This window comes from Phallusia mammillata, chromosome 2 (genome assembly GCF_965637545.1).
Source record: "Phallusia mammillata chromosome 2, kaPhaMamm4.hap1.1, whole genome shotgun sequence".
Lineage (NCBI taxonomy): Eukaryota > Metazoa > Chordata > Ascidiacea > Phlebobranchia > Ascidiidae > Phallusia > Phallusia mammillata.
This window is the reverse complement of record NC_137253.1, coordinates 18,444,189-18,463,692: the sequence shown is the minus strand read 5'-3', so window position 1 is coordinate 18,463,692 and position 19,504 is coordinate 18,444,189. Positions and strand designations below refer to the sequence as shown.

The following is a 19,504-nucleotide window of genomic DNA, read 5'->3' as shown; positions in this document are numbered from 1 at the left end:
CCCATTCTTTTTTCACCGATTTTTTGTAATTATATGACAATAATGATGCAAAAAGAATACGGACAAAAACTTTTACAGTTAAGTTAATGCTTTGTGAAAAATTTGTCTTTAAGAATCTAAAAATAACCGCAACATAGGTTTACCGTAATTCTGCATAAACACACATGTGGGGACCCATTCGTTTTTGCTTGCAAAAACAATCATACATGTAGATACAATTGTGTATAGTATAGTAAATTGGTAAATATCGTATAGAATATATAAAATGGAAGTATATCAGAAAGCCACTTTTATAGTTATCTCTTGAAATGCATTATTTTCAACTTTGCATGTGTGGGGACCCATGAGTTTCTGCCTGCAGAAACAACCAAGGTTATAAAAGACGGTGCCTGGGACCTATTAAAAATCAGCATAGGGAATATATTAACGTTTTAAAATAGGTTATAGTGTATGTGCAACGACAAAATGTGCTAAGTCACCAAATATGGTTTTGTCCAAATAATGTAGTAAATACCATGTTTGTAATGTTTTATTATAGCAATAATAACCTGAACATAAAACAACTTTGCATGTTTTTAGTAAGCCTGCAGTCTAATACAGATTTGATTTGCATACTTTGGCACCTTGGCATTTATTGTGTGCTCCATTTTATCTGGACTATGACTTAATGAAAAAAGGCAGTTTTAAAAACAACAGTTGTAACATTTATGAATGGAGATAGCTTTCTGTGCATTGTTACTTTTTGCCTAAAATTGCACTGAATGCATTACAAGTCTTAAACACTTCCAGTTTGCATTTACACATTTATTGGTTTTAAGGCAATACTGATAATGCATAGTATACTCAGTTGGGTGGTATTTGGATTATGTTGTGAAAACTGGATGAGTCTTGAATAGTAAATTTGGGACCACGTTTTGCAAACAATACTAAAAATGTATGCAATGAATCAGAAAGAAAATGCCTTCTTCCAAGTGGTTTGGCATTTTTTGCAATCCAACCGTGTCCAAGATGTGTGTCCATGGTACTCAAGACCGGAGTCCCCAATTTACACTCTCAATGAAATTGCATTGGCATGTTCTACAAAACCATTGTCTACTTACATAACTATCTCTAATGACCCAAAGGTATGTGAGAATTAGCTTGGTTGTTAATTGATGTGTAGTTAAATTGTGCATTGTTTAAGATGCTACATAAAGCCCTCAACAAAAAACCTGGTTTTTTCTGGAAAGTAGCCACACCTGATGATCAATCAATGATATCTGGTTCTTCTGAAATCAATCAGCTTGAAGTAAGAGAATAAAAAGTTTTCCTGCTTTAAATTTATTCCAAAATCGATTGCAGTTCCTCCATTTTGGACCAGGATATGCTTTCCCTTGTTAAAGGAAATACATTTACCCAATTGTGCTCAAACATCCCTAAAACCAGAAATAGCTTCACATTTGTTGCATTTTAGACAACAATATGCTTACTGCAAAAAGATTCCTTCTCATACCCACTGTGTTTGATGGATCTTGTAGTACGTCTTCAGCTTTCCTGTCTGGATATTGTTGGTCTTCGACTTACTTTTGTAACAAAAAAGATTGTACAGAAGAATATATGTAAGTTGCAAGCAAATAAAAACTGTCTTTGAATAACACCAATGGCATTGTTTTTTTTACATAGTATCTCATGGTGAAAAGAATTTGGAAGAGATAGTTCCATGTGCAGCAGTTGCAATTCGTGGGAAGTCTGCAATAAAAAAAGTTCAAAATATTATTGGACCTCGTGACCCTGTTTTGGCTCGCATGACAGATCATGGTTCTCTAAATGCTGTTTATGGGGAGCAACTTTCCAAACGTAGAGGAGACAGTGAAGTCCCTACAGGTAGATAACCTTCAAATGTAACTGTGCATTACATAATGTGCCATGCCATAACTTTTCAATGTGTTTAGAAATGAATGTGTTTAACTGTCCAAGAGGCATTGACCGAGTGTTGCAACAGTTGGTTGTCTGGTTCGGGGGTAGAATTTCTCCTAATGATGATATTTTGTCCGACTGCCTGGACTCGGTCAAAACTTTGGGATTAAAGTCACCAAAACTAAAAAGTAGTTCAAAAAATAAAGGAAGAGGCAGAAACATTTCTACTCCAAGTAAATGTTACATTGTGGAATGTTTTTTTTTCAGATTTGTAACGCCATGATTTTTTAGAATTAAACAGCAAAAATTCTGCACTTAACAGTCTTTCTGCTAATGCTTATTTGGTGACTTGGAAACCATCTAATATATGTTTGGTAATATCTTCGAGATTTCCACCACAATTCATTGGTGATATTATAGCCATTGCTACAGACCAGGGATTCTTTATTGAAGGAATAAAAAGACTACATTTAAATGAAAGAAAGGTGGCTGGATTGAATGTTCCCAGTCGGTATGTTCTTATGTAGAGTACATGAAATTTTTAAAACCATTTTTTTTACATACATTGCAGTAAAATAGTGGCTTTGTTTAACAGGTATGCTATCTACTTTAATCCACAATGTTCAATGGAAGAAGAACTTAGTGGAGAGTATTATGAAATTGATAACTGGTGGCAGAGACCAGTGACAATCCTTCTACTGGGCAGAGAAAATGCATCAATTCACCAATCTGGACTTATTGCATGTAAGTTCTGCTAGGCTCGAAAATGTTTGTATGTATGCAAACATGCGGTAAAGTTTATGGGGTAGCTAGAAGGCTTTATACCACATGTATGTGATTTCAGGTATACAGTCCGAATTGATTTATCGGTTGGTTTCCAGCACAGAGCAAGGTCACTTACATTCAGTTACCAATCAGTGTTTTCATATTTGCCCACACAATGATGCAATAAACCATATTATAGGCCCAATATGCAAGGTTTGTGACTGATTGTGAGGCTTCTTTGGAAAATATGAAATCAATTCTTTGTTTATTTTAATTGCTATTCTTGGATTAATTTTTTTTGGCATTGTACACAACTGGCACTTTTCTAATGTTAAAAATTGTTATAGTTTCCAGAAATAGAATTAAGCAGTGGTGTTACTCCAAGGTCATTCTTTTCTGATCCAGAGCTAGAACAAGTGGTGGTTCTTGCTCTACTTGGCAAGTCAATGATCAATGAATGTGGTTGCATTTTGCAAAGTAGGTTTCTGTTAAATGTTGTTTGATGTTATTTTGTATCAAACTAATTCACTCAAATACAAAGCCTTACTTCATGGGGAGTTTTATCTTCAAACTGATGAGGATAGTGCAACAAACCTTTTGTTTGATGACATGGGAAATGATAATTGTTCAGAATTTCGTGGGTTTGAACTTTTAGGAATTAAACTTATTCCAATGGTTTCTTCTCAGCATGCGAAGGTAAAATCACCGATTTGTGAAATATGTCATGCATCCCTCAAAATATAACAATGAAATTTGTTTGTAAAAGTTATTAACATGTAATTTCATGTTTGAAGGAATTAACTCCATTTGAAGTTGGAACTGAACTATGGTGTGACAGTATACCTATGATAAAAGATTCTTCTGCACTTTTATGTGTCTTACGGAGAATAAATGCATTTAATGTAAGTATATTAAGTTATACATACCCAGGAAAATGTTTCAAAACTATTCTTTATAATCACAGATTATTCAGGCTGTGTTAAAGATTCCACCACTTCATCAAATTGACAAAAGTTCAAGTTACATTAAAAATATGGACCGAATTATGTCATCTACACCTGAAATTTCTTACAGACAAGTATGTTAGATGAAAGTACTACTCTTTATATGCTTGTTTTTTGTCTTACATACCTTCTTATTTGGGCCAAATTGTCTGTGCCAAAATATTTTTTAATTTGTTAAATGTTACTCATATTAATAAACCCTTTGACAATTTGTTGCCATAACCTGGGGTTTGCAGGGGTTTACAGAAAATGAGCTTTGGGCTGACTGTTTATTATGGATCCCCTTCTCTGAAGGACACATATTGTTTATGTACAAATTTTTGTTTAGGGCTCTAAACATTTTAAAGCAATTGTTATGTGTGTTACAAAAGCAGTTCAGTAACAGATAACTGTTCGTCGAAAAATAAACAACACAGGTGGATTACACTGATGTATTTAAAATATTATTTTTGAATTTACTAACCCAAGTTTTTGCAAGGAGGTAACTGTTACATCAAAATGAACTGTTAGATTTTTTGGATCCAGGTCTCTTAAGTACTACCCACATGTCCTGTGCATTAAACACTATGTCATCTTAAGCAGGGTTTTACAACATGTGAAGTACTACCAACCTGTGGCCATTTTTTACAATCAGATGCACAATACATGCCTGTGTGATATACTATAATTGTTTGGTGGTGAAAACCCCATTTTAAAAATAATAAAAATGTGGACAAAAACAACCACTTGCTGACTATTTGCCTATGATTGCTATTTACATTTCTTGTGATTTTTTTAGATAAAGACTTTCTTTGGTGAAAAAGAGCTGTTTGCTGATAACAGATGTCGCCCCTTGTTAAAATTTCTTCCTCCCCCAATGAGAGTTGCTCAATACACTAATGGGTATTTGTCGAGGAGTGATGGGGAGGAAGGAACTGGGGATCATGGAGTTTCTCATAGTTCAAGCAGCAAATCTTCTAAGAAAAGAAAAAAAAGTAAATATTTAGTTCACATATTTCACACAAAACACAACCAGGGGTATTTGTTTTTATGGCACTTCCCCATGTGCCCTTTTTTGCTGCTTTATCCAATGAGCCACACAAGAACCAGCATTTCGTGACAAAATTGGATCAAATGAACATGAATTGTTGATAGTTCAAACAATAGTGTAAATTGTATAAAAGTATACAACATTCAAACACAAGACACTAACTGCTGACATATCTTTTTACTTAAACTGAGGTATATTGCAGAACTCAAACAAAATGTATCTGTTGGTGCATGTGCAATATGTGCCTTTACTTACCCCTAAATGTACCTTCTATACTACAGGAAAACAGAAAGCACTTCAAAATCAAACATCTCACACAGAGGAATCAGTTTTGGATGCTATGTTGAGTTGGCCTCGTCCTATTACCTCTGTTTTAATCATTAAACCTGATGCTTTTCCTCGCCATGTTGTAAAGGTGCATGCAGTTTTTTAATTAGTAATGGTTTAAGCCAGGGGTGGGCAACCTTTTTTACTGTAGGGCCAATTATAAATGTCAAAATTGGATCGCGGGCCGCACATGTGCATAACACAAAGTGATTTTGCTTTGTTTCTTACCAAATATCCTTAACTACAAGTATAATTCGTATTAGATTCTAACCACATTTTGCCAGATCGCAGAAAACTAGCATCGGGCGCATTAATCAGCTCAAAAATATGTGATAATTTGACTCGTTTTCCAGTACTTTTAAAATCCAAGCATCTCTGCGGGCCGCACAACCTTGAATGAAGGGCCACATGCTGCCCGCGGGCCGCAGGTTGCCCACCCCTGGTTTAAGCAATAGCTGTGCAGTAACAAAACATGTCTGTTTTAAAGTTTTTTTTGAAAAGTAATATTTTTTGTAATGCAGATTTTGAGACGCCTTTACCAGGAGAAGTTTTCAGTTGTTGCTATTCGCATGGCGATTCTTTCTGAGGATCAAGCCTCACAAGTCATGCCCACAAAATACGAAAAAGTATGTGCAAAATACGAAAAAGTATGTGTAAGTAGTTACGAGATTCAGAATGTAACACCTTAGGAAATATATTTTAAGATGCTTGGGGAAAGAAGTGTTTTTACTAGCCACATGACATCTTCTGCATCTCTGGTGGTTTGTGTACAACGGATAAATGCAGTAAGAAGACTTGTTGATGTTGCTGGACCTATTGATCCAAGAGAAGCACATAAAGTGACTACTTGTGGGAATGGAAACTGGAGAGCAGAGTTCGGTATAGATGAATTTTCCAATGCAATACATGGTAAAATGAAAACAAATAACTTGTTCTTCCGTAGAAATACCATTAACTTTGTTACCTGTACTTTAGTGTCTGAAAAGTATGTTGCTGCATGTGAAGAGCAGAAATTGTTTTTTCCTGAAGGCCTGTGTTGTAAGCAAACACTTGAACTTAAAATGGAGCAAATTCCATTCGTGCAAGATTACTCTGTCATGAGAGAAGGTAGAATCTTCAAATGTTATGTTTAAATTAAAATGATTTTTCATCAAATTTTGCTTTTTGGTACACAGCTATCAGTTTCTTTCCACATGTAGTTATTGATTTCATTCTTGTAGGGGGAACATGTTGCTTTTATTTGGATTTTTTCTGTCTAAAACTTATTCCACCCATTTGGCCAAGAACAAATTTGCACACATAATAGTTAGTTATTCTAAGTTGATCTCTCAAAATTTTACTGTGGATGACCAAGCAGTTCACGCACAGTCACATAACCCCAAAACAGGGAATTAAAATAGCTGTATCTAATAAAGTATAAGACCCACGATTTTGGCACTTTGTAGGTAGGTGCATTGCCAGGTATTATGTTACATATATTGTTGGTCTTGCTACTCTGCGGTCATATACAGTAGTTATTGTGCTTAACGGGGTTAAAGCGAGATATTAAATTCTCAGATGACTGGGAGTATTTTTTCCTAGTCTTTTATCACCACTTTTGTGAATTAATAAAAATGTAATGATGTAAGAACAGGGACAAAAGAAAATCGCTAATGCTTGCAAAAAGAATCATGCTGGTAGGTCAACAGGGGTATGGTGGTAAAAAGGATATGACACACATAAATTAGCAATATTTAGGAAAGTCACCTTTCTAGTTGTATTTCATGTTACCTTGTGTTGTTTTTTTGTTTTTAATTTGTAATGCTTTACTTTCCAGACAAAGTAAAGGGAAGAGAAGTGGGAGTATGTGATAATCCAAACGTTGGTAAGTAGGTTTGCACTTCTAAGAACCAAAACAAATGACATAAATAAAGTTTTGTAAAGACTGAATTTAACTTAGTACATGTGTTGTGTTTTTAGATTTGTTGGGTACTACTGGAATGGAAATTCAACCAGTCTGTCTTGTTTTATCATCTCCAGTAATCAATTGTCCCAAATCAGATAAGAAACCAGGACTATTGAAAATGTACCCTCCATACATTGACATCATGGAGCAATTACTTACTCAAGGATATGAAATATGTGCCTGGCATATGACTTGCTTTAGTGTGAATCAGGCTAAAAAGCTGTATGAGTTAATGGGTGATAAAAGCTCCAACAACTTGCAGTTTACCGTAAGTGTAAATTACATATGTACACATAAAACGCACATCAAAGGTGTTGCTAATCTTTTATGGCCTATTTTTTGGAAAGTAAAAAATGGATTTCTATGCATAAGTTGCACAATATATTTTTGATCTAAAACATGTGGCCACTTGTGTTTACCTGAGCAATAAATTTAGGCAACATTTCTCTTGCCCAGTAGAATCTGATGGGCTGTACTAAATTAAACCCACCGACTGTCATAAATAATAACAATAAAAATGATCCGAGGGACTAACAACCTAGCAGGCAGTTGACAGCAGACTCAATTTGAGCAAAATATTAATATATTTCCTGAACACCAAGGATAAAATCGAAGCAACAGTATCACAACTGTGCATAGTGGTTGGCAAGATGTGCATTGTCTTCAAACACACTTTACTGATTGCATCATCCCACAGCATTTTAGAAATGTGGTGACACATTTCGGAAGCATTGATCCTGTGCCATAAGTGTAATTTTTGTCTCCCAGTATGTGAGCCACATGTTCTTTGTTGTTGAGTGTGGACGTTGCTAATTATGGGTCCCCTTCCCTGAAGGGGACACATATTGATTTTACTCAAATTGTTTTTTTTTCTTTCTTTTTTTTTTCTTTCATTTTTTTTTCTTCCCAAAGTTTGTCCGACTCGTTTTTCCATCAAATGTTTGATGGAATTGGCTGAAATTTACACAGATGGTATATATAGTTATGTAGATGTGCATCCCACTTTGTTTTTGTTGATAACCCCAGTATTTACCCCGCTAGCTCCCTAAAATGGGTTACTTTCTTCCCAAAGTCTGTCCGACTCGTTTTTCCATCAAATGTTAGATGGATTTGGATGAAATTTACACAGATGGTAGATATAGTTATGTAGATGTGCATCCCACTTTGTTTTTGTTGATAACCCCAGTATTTACCCCGCTAGCCCCCTAAAATGGGTTATTTTCTTCCCAAAGTTTGTCCGACTCGTTTTTCCATCAAATGTTTGATGGATGTGGCTGAAACTTATACAGATGGTAGATAAAGTTATGTAGATGTGCATCCCACTTTGTTTTTGTTGATAACCCCAGTATTTACCCCGCTACCCCCTAAAATGGGTGAGTTTGTAAACAGTGTCAGAATTGGCTGAAATTTGGATAGCTTATAGAGTATGCCATTTATAGGTGTCGATTGTTGTGTTCAACCCTGTAGCCCCAACATTTACCCCACAAGCCCCCAAAGTGTAAAACGTATTTGTATGTTACTGGGCACCACAAACGAAAGATTTCTGTTGCTCAATAGTGTTGCAAGGGCAAGCAGTTGTATGTTACTCGTTTGTGACTTTGTGGATTGCTTGGTGAACATTTTTGTGCCATGGCAGTTAGGGGGTTGTTAACAGCCCTATGATGTAAGAAACATTAACGGTTGTTGCTCAAAACACCTCTAGTGGTCGAAATTTTAAACATTGGCGGATTGGGCTAAAATTTTGCAGTACTATTGATTAAGTCATTGAGGTTGTATATTTTTTTAGTTTGTGTGTCGGACCCCATTAGTTACCCTACTAGCCCCCTAAAATGGGTCAGTTTTTTAAACAGTGTCGGGATTGGATAAAATTTGGGTAGTATGTGGACTATGCTATTTTTAGGTTTCAATTGATGTGTTTTTCCTTGTAGCCCCAACATTTACTTAACTAGCCCCCTAAAATAAATGAACTTTTGAAAAACGTCCTAATTATAGGAAATTCGCAAAGTTTATTAAACATACTAAGTCCTCAAATGTTATGTTTTGCCCTGTAGCACCACAACTTAACCAAATAATCTCTAAAATGTGTAACCCTTTTCACAATGTTCGAATTGAATGAAAATTGGACAGCTTGTAGCATTTGCTATTCATTTTTTGTTTTACCCCATTATGCCACTACTTACTCCTTCATTTCTTTGAAAAAGAACATTAAATAGGACATACTTCAAACAATATCTGGGGTAAATCTAAATTTATATAGTTTGTTCTCTACATAGTATTAATATTTAAGCGCAGTCCCGATCACTGCGTTTTACCTTACAACACTAAACTTTCACATGGTTATCTCTTGAATGCATTATCTACAACTTTGCATGTGTGGGGACCCATGAGTTTCTGCTTGCAGAAACAACTAAGATTATAAAAGACAGTGAATGGTATGGGACCCAATATAAAATAAGCATAGGAAATATATCAATGTTTTAAAATAGGTTGTGGTGTATATGTAAGGGCAATGTGTGGTAAGCCACCCTTCTAGTTGTTTTTGAAACACACATGAACTTTAATTGGGTTCTGAGAGAATAATTTCATCCACTTTTGGATATAGAAACCGAGGAAGAATCTCTTTCACTGTAGATGAATGTCCTAGTTTCTTTATTGTGGGTCCCCCTTCCTGAAGGGGATTGTTTTTATTTTTATTTACACATTGTTTTTTGTCCAGATTTTTTTCTGTCAGTGGTTTGTGACATGCATTTGGTCAAAAAATAGTGCTTCAAACTTACACAGATGTTAGTTACTTAACCATGAAGTTTGAGCCCCAATGACCCACTGGTTCACCAATAGGCCCCCTAAACGTAATGTTTTTTAAACGGTTATGCTGACTAAGTCAACTATATGAAGTTTCATACTTTGTTGGTTGGTGGGTTGTTAAGTATTCTGAAGATTTTTTTAAAATTTTATTGGATTCACCTATTTTTACCTCTTAACCCCCCAAAATATTTAATTTTAGCTTTACCAGTCCTTTAGGTCAAAAATATAAGGCCTATTGTGCTGAATTTAAACAATTGTTTGTAGTGGGTTTCTTGTTTGCTGTTTAATATTTTTGGCTCAGTTCGCCAGGTAGTTACCCTAATGTTTTGAGCACCTGTCTTTGTCAGACAATGAAATCCCACAAAGCAATTGGTTGGTTTACAGTCAGTAGGAAATGGCCGTAGCTTCATGCATGACCACTCATGCCACTGGGTAATGTTTTTGCTGGAATAGAGCTGTAACGTTTTTAGTTATTTGTATCACAATGACGGACATTACATATATTGGGTGCCAGATGTTATACTGTTTGTCTACTGAGGGCAGAGCCAGTCAGAGGCTCCCACCAGGACCATGCACAGCATGAGGGAAAGAGAGGACAGGATTGCCAGGTTGAGCCAACTGTTCATGATAGAAAATAACCCCTCCACGCATACACAAATGTTTTACCACAGAGCTTTTACTGTTTTTGTCAAACACATAAACGCTGTTTTTGTCAAAAAATATGTTGCTTGACAAAAGGCTGAACAGGTGTAAATAGTTAAAGTAGTACCTTTATTGCAATAAACAACAAAATATTGCTTATGTCGAGGAATCACAAAAACATGGTATGTCGTAAACAAATCGACGATGAACAACCGTAACTGCGTCACGGTCACAGGGCTTTGCTGCATTACCACCATACCGCAATAGGTTTCTGTAGGACTACATACATATATTGTAACTGTGCCAATTTGCTAGTGCTTTAATATAATCAGTATTTGGTGACTGAATTAACAACCTTTTTTTGTCATTTTTCTTCTGAGTTAATATTTGAATCATATTAATACTGTTACTTAATTGCATGTACACATCTGTGGGTACCCATTCGTTTTTGCAAGGCAAAAACAATCATGTCAGTAGGTCAGATGATGTATAGAGTAAATTGCTAAATAGGTAATGAATATATAAATGGGCGATATATAGGAAAGCCACCTTTCTAGTTTTGTTGGAATGGTGTCCATTAGTTTTTTGATTGAAAACAAGTACTGTTTTCACAGAATTGGGATTATCACATAAATTAACTCAGCTAATTGGTTATGTGATCAACCTGATTCATCTGTAAAAGATGGTTACATTAGGGATGGTTGGGAGGTTATTTGAAAATAATTACCAGATTATAATAATAAATTCAATAACATTTGATTTGTCAAATTTTTCATAGTTATAAGTTTTACTTAACTTTCAGCAGCTCATCATACAAAAACTTTCAACTGCTGTGTTTTGTTAAGGTTAACCTGTTGACATCAGGACCAAGTTTCTTATTGTACATGCAACGTGAAAATGGACTCATACTGTTTGATTCTATTTTGGGAAGGTAAATATATACAATCTGTATGTACAACATATTTTTTAGCTGCTTTGTTATTGCCCATATTTTTCACCATTCATAACTGCCTCTATAAATTTTTTATATATATGCAGCTGCTTACGGAGATATTCACTCCTTGAACATGCACCAAATATCTTGAGGACACAAACTCTCAAACAAACTCACATATGTGTAAAACATCTGTTCCATCGTCTGGAAAACAAGCGCTCCATAATTCGAATCTCTCACAAGAGAGCATTAGAGTGGCAAGATAGAAATGGAGTAACAAACTCCTAAATATGTGCCATTGAAAATGTCTTGCTATTCTTTGTTGATAATAACCACAGTACTTCATAATTGGTGCTTAAGTGTTCACAGATTTTAAATGCATAATTTATTTTTGTTGTTGAAGCTATGTACACTGTTTTGCTGTGTTAGTGTTCACCTTTAGACTTCTTTTTACTTTTGTGACAAAAATATTTATTCTGTTTATACTGGTTTTGTAAAATGTTTAAAATTAAAGGCGATGGTGCGCATTGCTGTATCGAGATTTTAAGCTTATTCTTTTACTGAAGCTATTTTAAAACAACATAACATTTGAATGTTTGTTGTCCTATTTGTTAACTTTGATATGCCTGGATATAATCATTACAAAAACACAATATTTAACAGAAACATTTGTTGCTTTAATAAATAAAAATATAAAATATGCTTACATTCACGAAGACCTGTGCAATGAAAGTAAGATTTCACCAAGCATAAAGTAAAACAATAAACACATTTTTACTGATCTCTGAAGTAAATTTTAAAACATGTTCCATGGCACAAAACATGTATGCTATCGTTGAAAGAGAAAAATATTGCACTGTAACAATGGTCTATGCCAGTGGCTCCCAACCTTCCATGGACCGTGGCCCCCTAAAAGTGTAATTTTTGCCTCGTGGCCCCCTTCATGTAACCTTGTAAGTCATGTGGCCCCCTTAAAATGTAAATGGCAAACTCGTGTGGAAATTGGATACTAATATCGGCTTTAAACGCAGGTCGAATAGAGTAAATAAGGGTCCGCATTCGTAAAAAAGCCTCAATATAGACAAATAGTATGCAAAATAGTTGATTAATTTAGGGAATTTTTAGTGGGTGTTTCTGGTAAATCTACACCTGTGGCCCCCCTGAACACAGCTCGTGGCCCCCCTGGGGGGCCATGGGCCCTGGTTGGGAACCACTGGTCTATGCCCTTCACATTTCAATAAACATGACGCAGAGATCAAAACATTTACCACAATCATGCAAAAACAAATAATAATGCGGACTATTGAACAAATAACTACAACACAAAAAGTAGTGCAAATACTTTTAAAAGGAGAATATGAAGTAAATATGCACAAAAACAAAACACTATAAGACATAAACATTCCAGCTGAAAATTGTATGGCAAGGTTTGTTGATAATGTCAATAGCAGTTATTTAATCTGTTTGATGTAAGGATTCCAGGTGATGGTTTGTAGCGCCTCCTTCTGTAAACAGACAGATACTTTTGTTAGGAAACCAATGTTGCTAAGTCTTGTTCGGTCCTGAAGTTAACTTTTTATCACCTGTATACCTTTTTATCAGCATTTTTGGTAATTGTTTCTAATCAGAACCAAGGTTTGTATTAGTTACCAGTTTCCTCAAATTAGCTTGTTGAACCTGTTTTATGCAACTCTAGTTACAATGAGTGTTATGGCAGCACCAATATTAGATTGCAAGCAACCAAAAGCTTCACACATACCATGCTCTTTGTGACATGGTTTGTTGCTGTATGCAAGGGAACAAATTCCAAGGGGAGTAAACTCACCAAACATTAGGCTTTTTAATTTGTTACATCACTTTTTGTTCAAAGCTAGATGTCCAGGAATGTAAAAAATTTCAACTCTCTTGGTGTTCATATAAGAGTACAAGGAAACCAATTATTATGCGCTGCTACGATGGTAGGCGCATTTGGCAGCCTTGTGTAAAGACTGTCCAGGATTTAAAAACATTCTTGTTGACAATCGTACCAAGACAGAAAGTCAATGGAGCCTTTGTTAAAAATAGGGAAATATAAATCTTATTTAAAGGGCAAGGGCAACAGCCAACTTATACCAGTTCGATCAACCAATTGGGTTTCTGTACCTTTACAGTTGAGATAGTTCCCTAAATATCATGTCTAAGCCAAAAGTGTTCACTGACATTCTTTTCTAAGAAATGCTTTTTTGTATGTTTTTTCAGAGCCATGTTCTGATCCATGTTTTGTTAAGAAAGTAAAATTATGATAAAATAAAAGTAGAAAGATAATTCGGACCCAATATTTTTAATATAACATGGATTGACATTGACCAAACCAGGGAATTAACAATGTAGTGTCCATGGCTTGCAGCATTGACTGTGTGTGAATCATGGTCTATCCTGGTTCAGCCCATTTAGCATAAAAAACAAATGGACATTTAGCTGCAGTAAAGACCAAACTGGCTGACACAAAAGGCCTTATTTTATCAGCAAGACTGTTAAGGTATGCTTATGGTATCTCCTAAAGATTTTCTAAAGAAAACAAATTCTGGTGCACTTCTTCAATTGACAAAAAGAAAATTTATGATTGTGACATTTTGCAAGTAATTTTTACTAAAAAGTAGCAATAAATACCTGGCTGCTTGTACTATATTCATGGCTGGACGTTTGCTTTCAGGAGGCCTTGGTATTAGCATTGAATTGACATGTGCCTGATCATAAGATTGGTTTTGATGTGGTGTTTGAACAGTTAACATTCCTTTTTGACTCCGTAGATGTCCTAAATATTTTTGTTTTGTCAATTAATGCCATTTTTCAAAAACAATGTACTTCAGGTTTCCAAACCTTTTTCTTCTTTTGCTGGACACAATCCAATGCGAACAGGTATGCGACTGCAATAGTTTTTTTTGTCAAACTTTGAATAAAAACAAGCACCAATTGTCTCTTTTTTACCTTAATTTTGTTTGGGGAATTACTTGATTTTTTTCTTGTTGAGAATGGGTAATTGATGACAAAGTGACTCCAACTCTTGATGCAGCAGCAACAAAATAATGCTTCATTAAATCTCCATCCCGGCCCTTTAAATCTATCATAAAAATGACATCCTTCCATTTACATATTCAAGCAAAAAAGTTCTTTTCTGGCGAAAACATAAGTTTTTAGGAGTAAACTGAAAAAGGTAGAAAAGTGGTTTTGCTCATCTTGTCATTTCACATGTGCTGTGAACAAATTTAACCACTTTGTGTATAGGACATGTATTCAACAATTTAATTGTAAAGGACTCTTATAGAAAACTGATAACCGAGAGCAGTAGCAAAAATATATTGTATTATGTTCCATCTGCATTCCAACCACACCTTAATTCTAAATTTTAAATTATTGGGCCTTGTATGTTTAATGTAAAATACCAGAGAATGAAAAGAAAAAAATGGATGAACCTTCAAAAAACTTTATTTACCGTATATACTCGCGGATAGGTTGCAACTTTTTTAATTTTTTTAAAAATATAGGTGCGACCTATCCGCTCGTACACGCACATACCAATGCGAGACAGTTTCATGAGCGCACACGCGACGGCTCAACATGCGTTGGATTTTCCCACTTTGTTGAGAAAACATATTTATGCAAAAAAGATAGGTAAAGGGCCTTTTAAATCCCTAGATTTTCAGTGCGACTTATGTGCGAGTCAACTCTAAATCACACTTTTTTAACACAAAACTAATAGTGCGACCTATCGGCGAGTATATACGGTATACACTTTTAACGTACCAAACCACTATATATAACACTGCCAGATTAGTTATCACAAGTTACAAAACTTCCTTTTGGGGAGACCTGTGGACTGAGGTATAAGGGTAACAAGAAAATAAGAAAAGAGCAGACAAAGAAATAGAAACTTAAAAACCTGTCTGTTTTGAATCTTCTGTTGACAGGGAACTTGAAAATGAAGGATCATCATGAGAAGAGTGCGCAAAATCTGAACTATTTTTTTGAAGACCTTTGGTCACAATATTTCTAAAATGTTAAAATCACAATATTTCTAAAAGTTAATAAAAGTAAAAACACAACTAGATGGGTGACTTAGCACATATTGCCATTCAACATACACTATGGCCTCTTTCAAAATGTATTTATTTAGTTGTTATGTTATTTAGTTATATTTAGTTTAGTTATTTTATTATGGGTCCCATAACAGCCAACACTTTTATCACCTTTGTTTATTTGTGTAAACTCATACCAAGTTTTTGTGGTATGAGTACACAGGGAAGCAAAATTCTGCATAAACTAGACAAGTGGTTTTCCTATATATTGCCAGTTTATATATACTACATCATATTTAACGATGTATCACATATACCATTTACTACATTTATAATGGATATATATTTGGCACCTACATTTCATTGGGTCCCTATCTTTTTCCTGACACTTTATAACATAATTGTTTCTGTTTTGGTAACAGTAAAAAAGGTACAATTAGGGCTGTTATCAAATAAAGGTTTTAAATTTTTCAAATAATCAAATAATTTTGTTCCTTTCAAATCAAATAATCAAATAATCAAATAATTCAAATAATTCAAATAATTTACAATACCGGATACATAAGACCCAGAGTCATTATTAAATAAGGATAGTTGAAATTACTAAACGAATTTTGTAAGCTCTTAGTCATTAAATCTAGGCTACATCTTTTTTTTCTGTTTAAAATAATAAATTAGTACAGATAGAGACAAGCTTCAATTATTCTCCGTAATTTGGCAAAACCATGTGTACATATTCCGTGTGTATTTTTACGCTATTACATCAGCTTTTTCTTGGATACTGGCTGAATTGAATTGTAATCTACACCAGTGCTCTTCAACCGGTGTGCACGGTGCACCCTAGGGTGCACCAAAATATGCATGGGGTGCATCAGTGTGAAGGGGTATACAAGGGTGCATCACAAACTTTTATTGAACCATTAATATTTGACTGATATTAGAAAAAGGATGTAGGTTTCAAATGATGTGAACCAAGGCAAACTTTTTTAATGTTTTATCCCCGTGTCAAGTTTGATAGTGTCTGCGTTAAAGTCGGGTTGTATTGGGACATCGAGTTTTGGCTTTTTCTTCGGTGTTTCACAGAAAATTCGCGAACATATGCTTGGAGTATTGGTAGCAATTCAAGCAATTTTTGCGAGCTCCGCTCGGTTTGATTGACATGATGATAAGCATAATGATCGCTTTTATCTCAGTTAACCTTTTTAAGTAAACAGGGTGCATGAGTTCGTCACAACAACTTTAATGGTTCACCAAGCCCAAAAAGGTTGAAGAGCACTGATCTACACCATTTTAATCACTTGCTTCAAAAACTTTAATTATTCCTGGGTGTAACTAATACCGGATTGAACAAAAAATTATCATGCTTTTTTGTCCAACATTTTTGGGGGAATGGGTAATGAACATTAATATGGGTGAAGGCTGAAAACATATGTTTAAGTGCTTCTGTGTAAACGCAATTTCATACAAAAAGTCCCCAATGTGTTCAAATAAATTGATTTTGTACAGATATCGCGGTGCACTGCATAGGAAAAAAATATTTGATTATTTGAAATGAGTAAAAAATTATTTGATAAATTTTCAAATAATTAAAAATGTCAAATAATCAAATAATTATTTGTTTGATAACAGCCCTAGGTACAATCATTGTTAAACTGGAACAGTGGTTTTCCTGTATATTCCATTTTACAGAAACTGTGCCATATTTATGCACCATTCATTATAATTGTAAGGGATATATATTTGATGGATACATTCAGTATGGTACCAATATTTTTGTGGTCTGTTATAACATAATTGTTTCTGCAAGCAAAAACCAATGGGTCCCCACACATATATTTCGAATTCGTAACAGGATGAATGGCGCATGCATATGCTAGGTAAGAATTATTTCATAAACTTTTGTTTTGTAACAATCACAAAATCAGCCAGAAAACTGACATAGGAGAAGGAACACTGGCGAATCACGAAGTTTGATTGTTGCACAGACGCAACCATTTGTCCTAACTGTAGGGGATAACGAGCCATTTCCTTTGGGTTGCTGTTATCCTAACAAGCAATATTTTCTTAAAGACCTGTTTGCTCCTTGAATTGACAAAACCAAAATGTTAAACCTCCAAAATTGGTTGAAATTAATGACAATAATAATTGTTTTTTTTGGAAAATATTTTATGCAATCCAAACAATATCCAAGTATTTGGTTTTGGTTTGTTTGCTCATTCAGTGATTGTTTTCCTTTTCCGTTTTTTGTTGTTTGTGAGGATTTCCTTCTTATAACAGTTTTATTAACGCTTTCAGTTTGATAAGTCACGTTACACAGGTGTAACAAATTGTGCTGCGTTGTCGCTCTGCGTTTCGAAACACGAATAAGTTGACCTACATTAACATTTACAGTGCAATATAACTAACATTGTAACATCTTAATTCCAACCAGTGAGAAAATGGTCAAGTGACTACGTTCATGCGTGAAGCAGAGGCATTTTTTTCCATGCGCCACTATCGTCAATCACTCCCATTGCGTCAGCTGTGCACTGAGCGAGCACAAATTTGACAAAAGACGGCATGTAAAAACATATTTGGGGCTGTAAGAGTAATTACTGAGCCGATTGCACTGAAATTTTTAACAGCCAACAAGGAGGACCCGATCCACAACGTTTTGGGGGGATGTGGGTAAACCAAGCGATCAAACGGGGTCAAAATTCACATGGACCATCTTTAGACCAATATCTATAATGTGTGTAAATTTGAAGAAGTTTGAACCATTTTTTCTTGACCAAAACGTGGAAAGAAGAATAAAAGGAAAACATATATGGACAAAAACAATATGTGTCCCCTTCAGGGAAGGGGACCCATAATTATCATGCTACAAATGATCCAAATCACATTCAATTCGGCCGCTGTTTGTAATATTTACCCATTTTAGGGGTTAGTGGAGTAACTGGTGGGGCTATACAGTAAAACTTTTCGACGCAAAATGCAACAATTAGCGACGCAAAATGGCATATGCTGCAAACTTTTCAGATTTCATCCAATTTGGACATTGTGTAAACATTCACCCATTTTAGGGGGCTAATGTGGTGACTAATCTGGCTGCAGGGCAAAACTCAACAAAGGACACCTAAAATGACATATTACATCAACTGTTAAAATTTTATCCAATTCGGTCAATGTTTACAAATTACACACATTTTAGGGGTTAATGGGGTGAAAAACTATGAACACCTCAAAATAATTTATTCTATAAACTGTCTACATACTAACATTGTTTAAAAATTTCACCAATTTCAGAGGGCTAGTGGGGTAACACCCCTGAACAGATAAAATACCACAATACAATGGCCCAAACTACAGTTCTGTAAAATTTCAGCCCAATTGGAAAATGTTAAAAATTTTGATCATTTGAGGTGCTTGAATAGCAACTGCTAATTCTTCTTACATCATAATGCTCCACCAAGCAAAGCAAGTAGTTAGCAAACCTATGTACCATATGTTCGGTTGTCTTTATTACACTATTACACCACAGAAACCTTTCCTTTGTGGTGTACAGCAACATACAAAAATGTTTTACACTTTGGGGGCTAGTACAGCAAAAACTGGGGTTACCAAGACAAATAAAGCAGATGGCAGATTTACATAACTATATCTACAATCTACAATCTACAATCTGTGAAAGTTTTATCCAAATCATGGGGACCCATAAATATTAGGATAAGAGCTAGAAGGGTGGCTTAGCACATTTTGTTGTTGCATTTACACTATAACCTATTTTAAAACATTAATATATTTCCTATGCTTATTTGTATTGGGTCCCATATTAGCCATCTTCTTTTATAACCTTAGTCATTTCTGCAGGCAAAAACTCATGGGTCCCCACACATGCAAAGCTGAAAATAATGCAATTCAAGAGATAACCATGAGAAAGTCGAGTGTTGTAAGGTAAAACACAGTGATCTGCACTGGGCTTAAATAATAATACTATGTACAATACAAACTATAAAATTAGATTCACCCCAGATATTGTTTGAAGTATGTCCTATTTAACGTTTTAAAAAACTGACCCATTTTAGGGGGCTAGTAGGGTAACTAATGGGGTTCGACACACAA

The 19,504-nt window shown here is 35.0% G+C and overlaps 2 protein-coding genes across 8 annotated transcripts in view; one reads left to right on the top strand and one right to left on the bottom strand.

Annotated features, from left to right (window-relative positions):
* LOC145214231 (dynein axonemal assembly factor 8-like) overlaps window positions 1-11,875 on the top strand; it is a 35,109-nt gene extending 23,234 nt beyond the window's left edge. For 4 of the 5 annotated variants that reach the window (XM_080082720.1, XM_080082718.1, XM_080082723.1 and 1 more), the window contains 21 exons: window positions 951-1,124; window positions 1,184-1,288; window positions 1,454-1,598; window positions 1,663-1,863; window positions 1,932-2,129; window positions 2,188-2,407; window positions 2,492-2,640; window positions 2,741-2,874; window positions 3,009-3,138; window positions 3,203-3,357; window positions 3,456-3,563; window positions 3,626-3,739; window positions 4,444-4,639; window positions 4,977-5,110; window positions 5,544-5,669; window positions 5,727-5,931; window positions 5,998-6,129; window positions 6,839-6,886; window positions 6,982-7,235; window positions 11,260-11,345; window positions 11,453-11,875. In XM_080082720.1, the coding sequence (XP_079938846.1) occupies window positions 951-1,124; window positions 1,184-1,288; window positions 1,454-1,598; window positions 1,663-1,863; window positions 1,932-2,129; window positions 2,188-2,407; window positions 2,492-2,640; window positions 2,741-2,874; window positions 3,009-3,138; window positions 3,203-3,357; window positions 3,456-3,563; window positions 3,626-3,739; window positions 4,444-4,639; window positions 4,977-5,110; window positions 5,544-5,669; window positions 5,727-5,931; window positions 5,998-6,129; window positions 6,839-6,886; window positions 6,982-7,235; window positions 11,260-11,345; window positions 11,453-11,636 (3,198 nt within the window). In that variant the 3' untranslated portion in view covers window positions 11,637-11,875. The remainder of the gene's footprint in view (window positions 1-950; window positions 1,125-1,183; window positions 1,289-1,453; window positions 1,599-1,662; window positions 1,864-1,931; window positions 2,130-2,187; window positions 2,408-2,491; window positions 2,641-2,740; window positions 2,875-3,008; window positions 3,139-3,202; window positions 3,358-3,455; window positions 3,564-3,625; window positions 3,740-4,443; window positions 4,640-4,976; window positions 5,111-5,543; window positions 5,670-5,726; window positions 5,932-5,997; window positions 6,130-6,838; window positions 6,887-6,981; window positions 7,236-11,259; window positions 11,346-11,452) is intronic. The other variant, XM_080082719.1, reaches the window with a different exon arrangement.
* A 128-nt stretch (window positions 11,876-12,003) lies between these two features.
* Window positions 12,004-19,504, bottom strand: part of LOC145214232 (tau-tubulin kinase 1-like) — a 28,241-nt gene continuing 20,740 nt past the window's right edge. Inside the window, exons 14-18 of one of the 3 annotated variants that reach the window (XM_080082724.1) lie at window positions 15,268-15,377; window positions 14,316-14,448; window positions 14,208-14,254; window positions 13,998-14,142; window positions 12,004-12,853 (exon numbers count right to left, since the gene is read on the bottom strand). In XM_080082724.1, coding sequence (XP_079938850.1) covers window positions 12,790-12,853; window positions 13,998-14,142; window positions 14,208-14,254; window positions 14,316-14,448; window positions 15,268-15,377 — 499 coding nt within the window. In that variant the 3' untranslated portion in view covers window positions 12,004-12,789. Of the gene's footprint in view, window positions 12,854-13,997; window positions 14,143-14,207; window positions 14,255-14,315; window positions 14,449-15,267; window positions 15,378-17,028; window positions 18,519-19,504 lie in introns of those variants that run through there. The other 2 variants (XM_080082725.1, XM_080082726.1) reach the window with 2 other exon arrangements.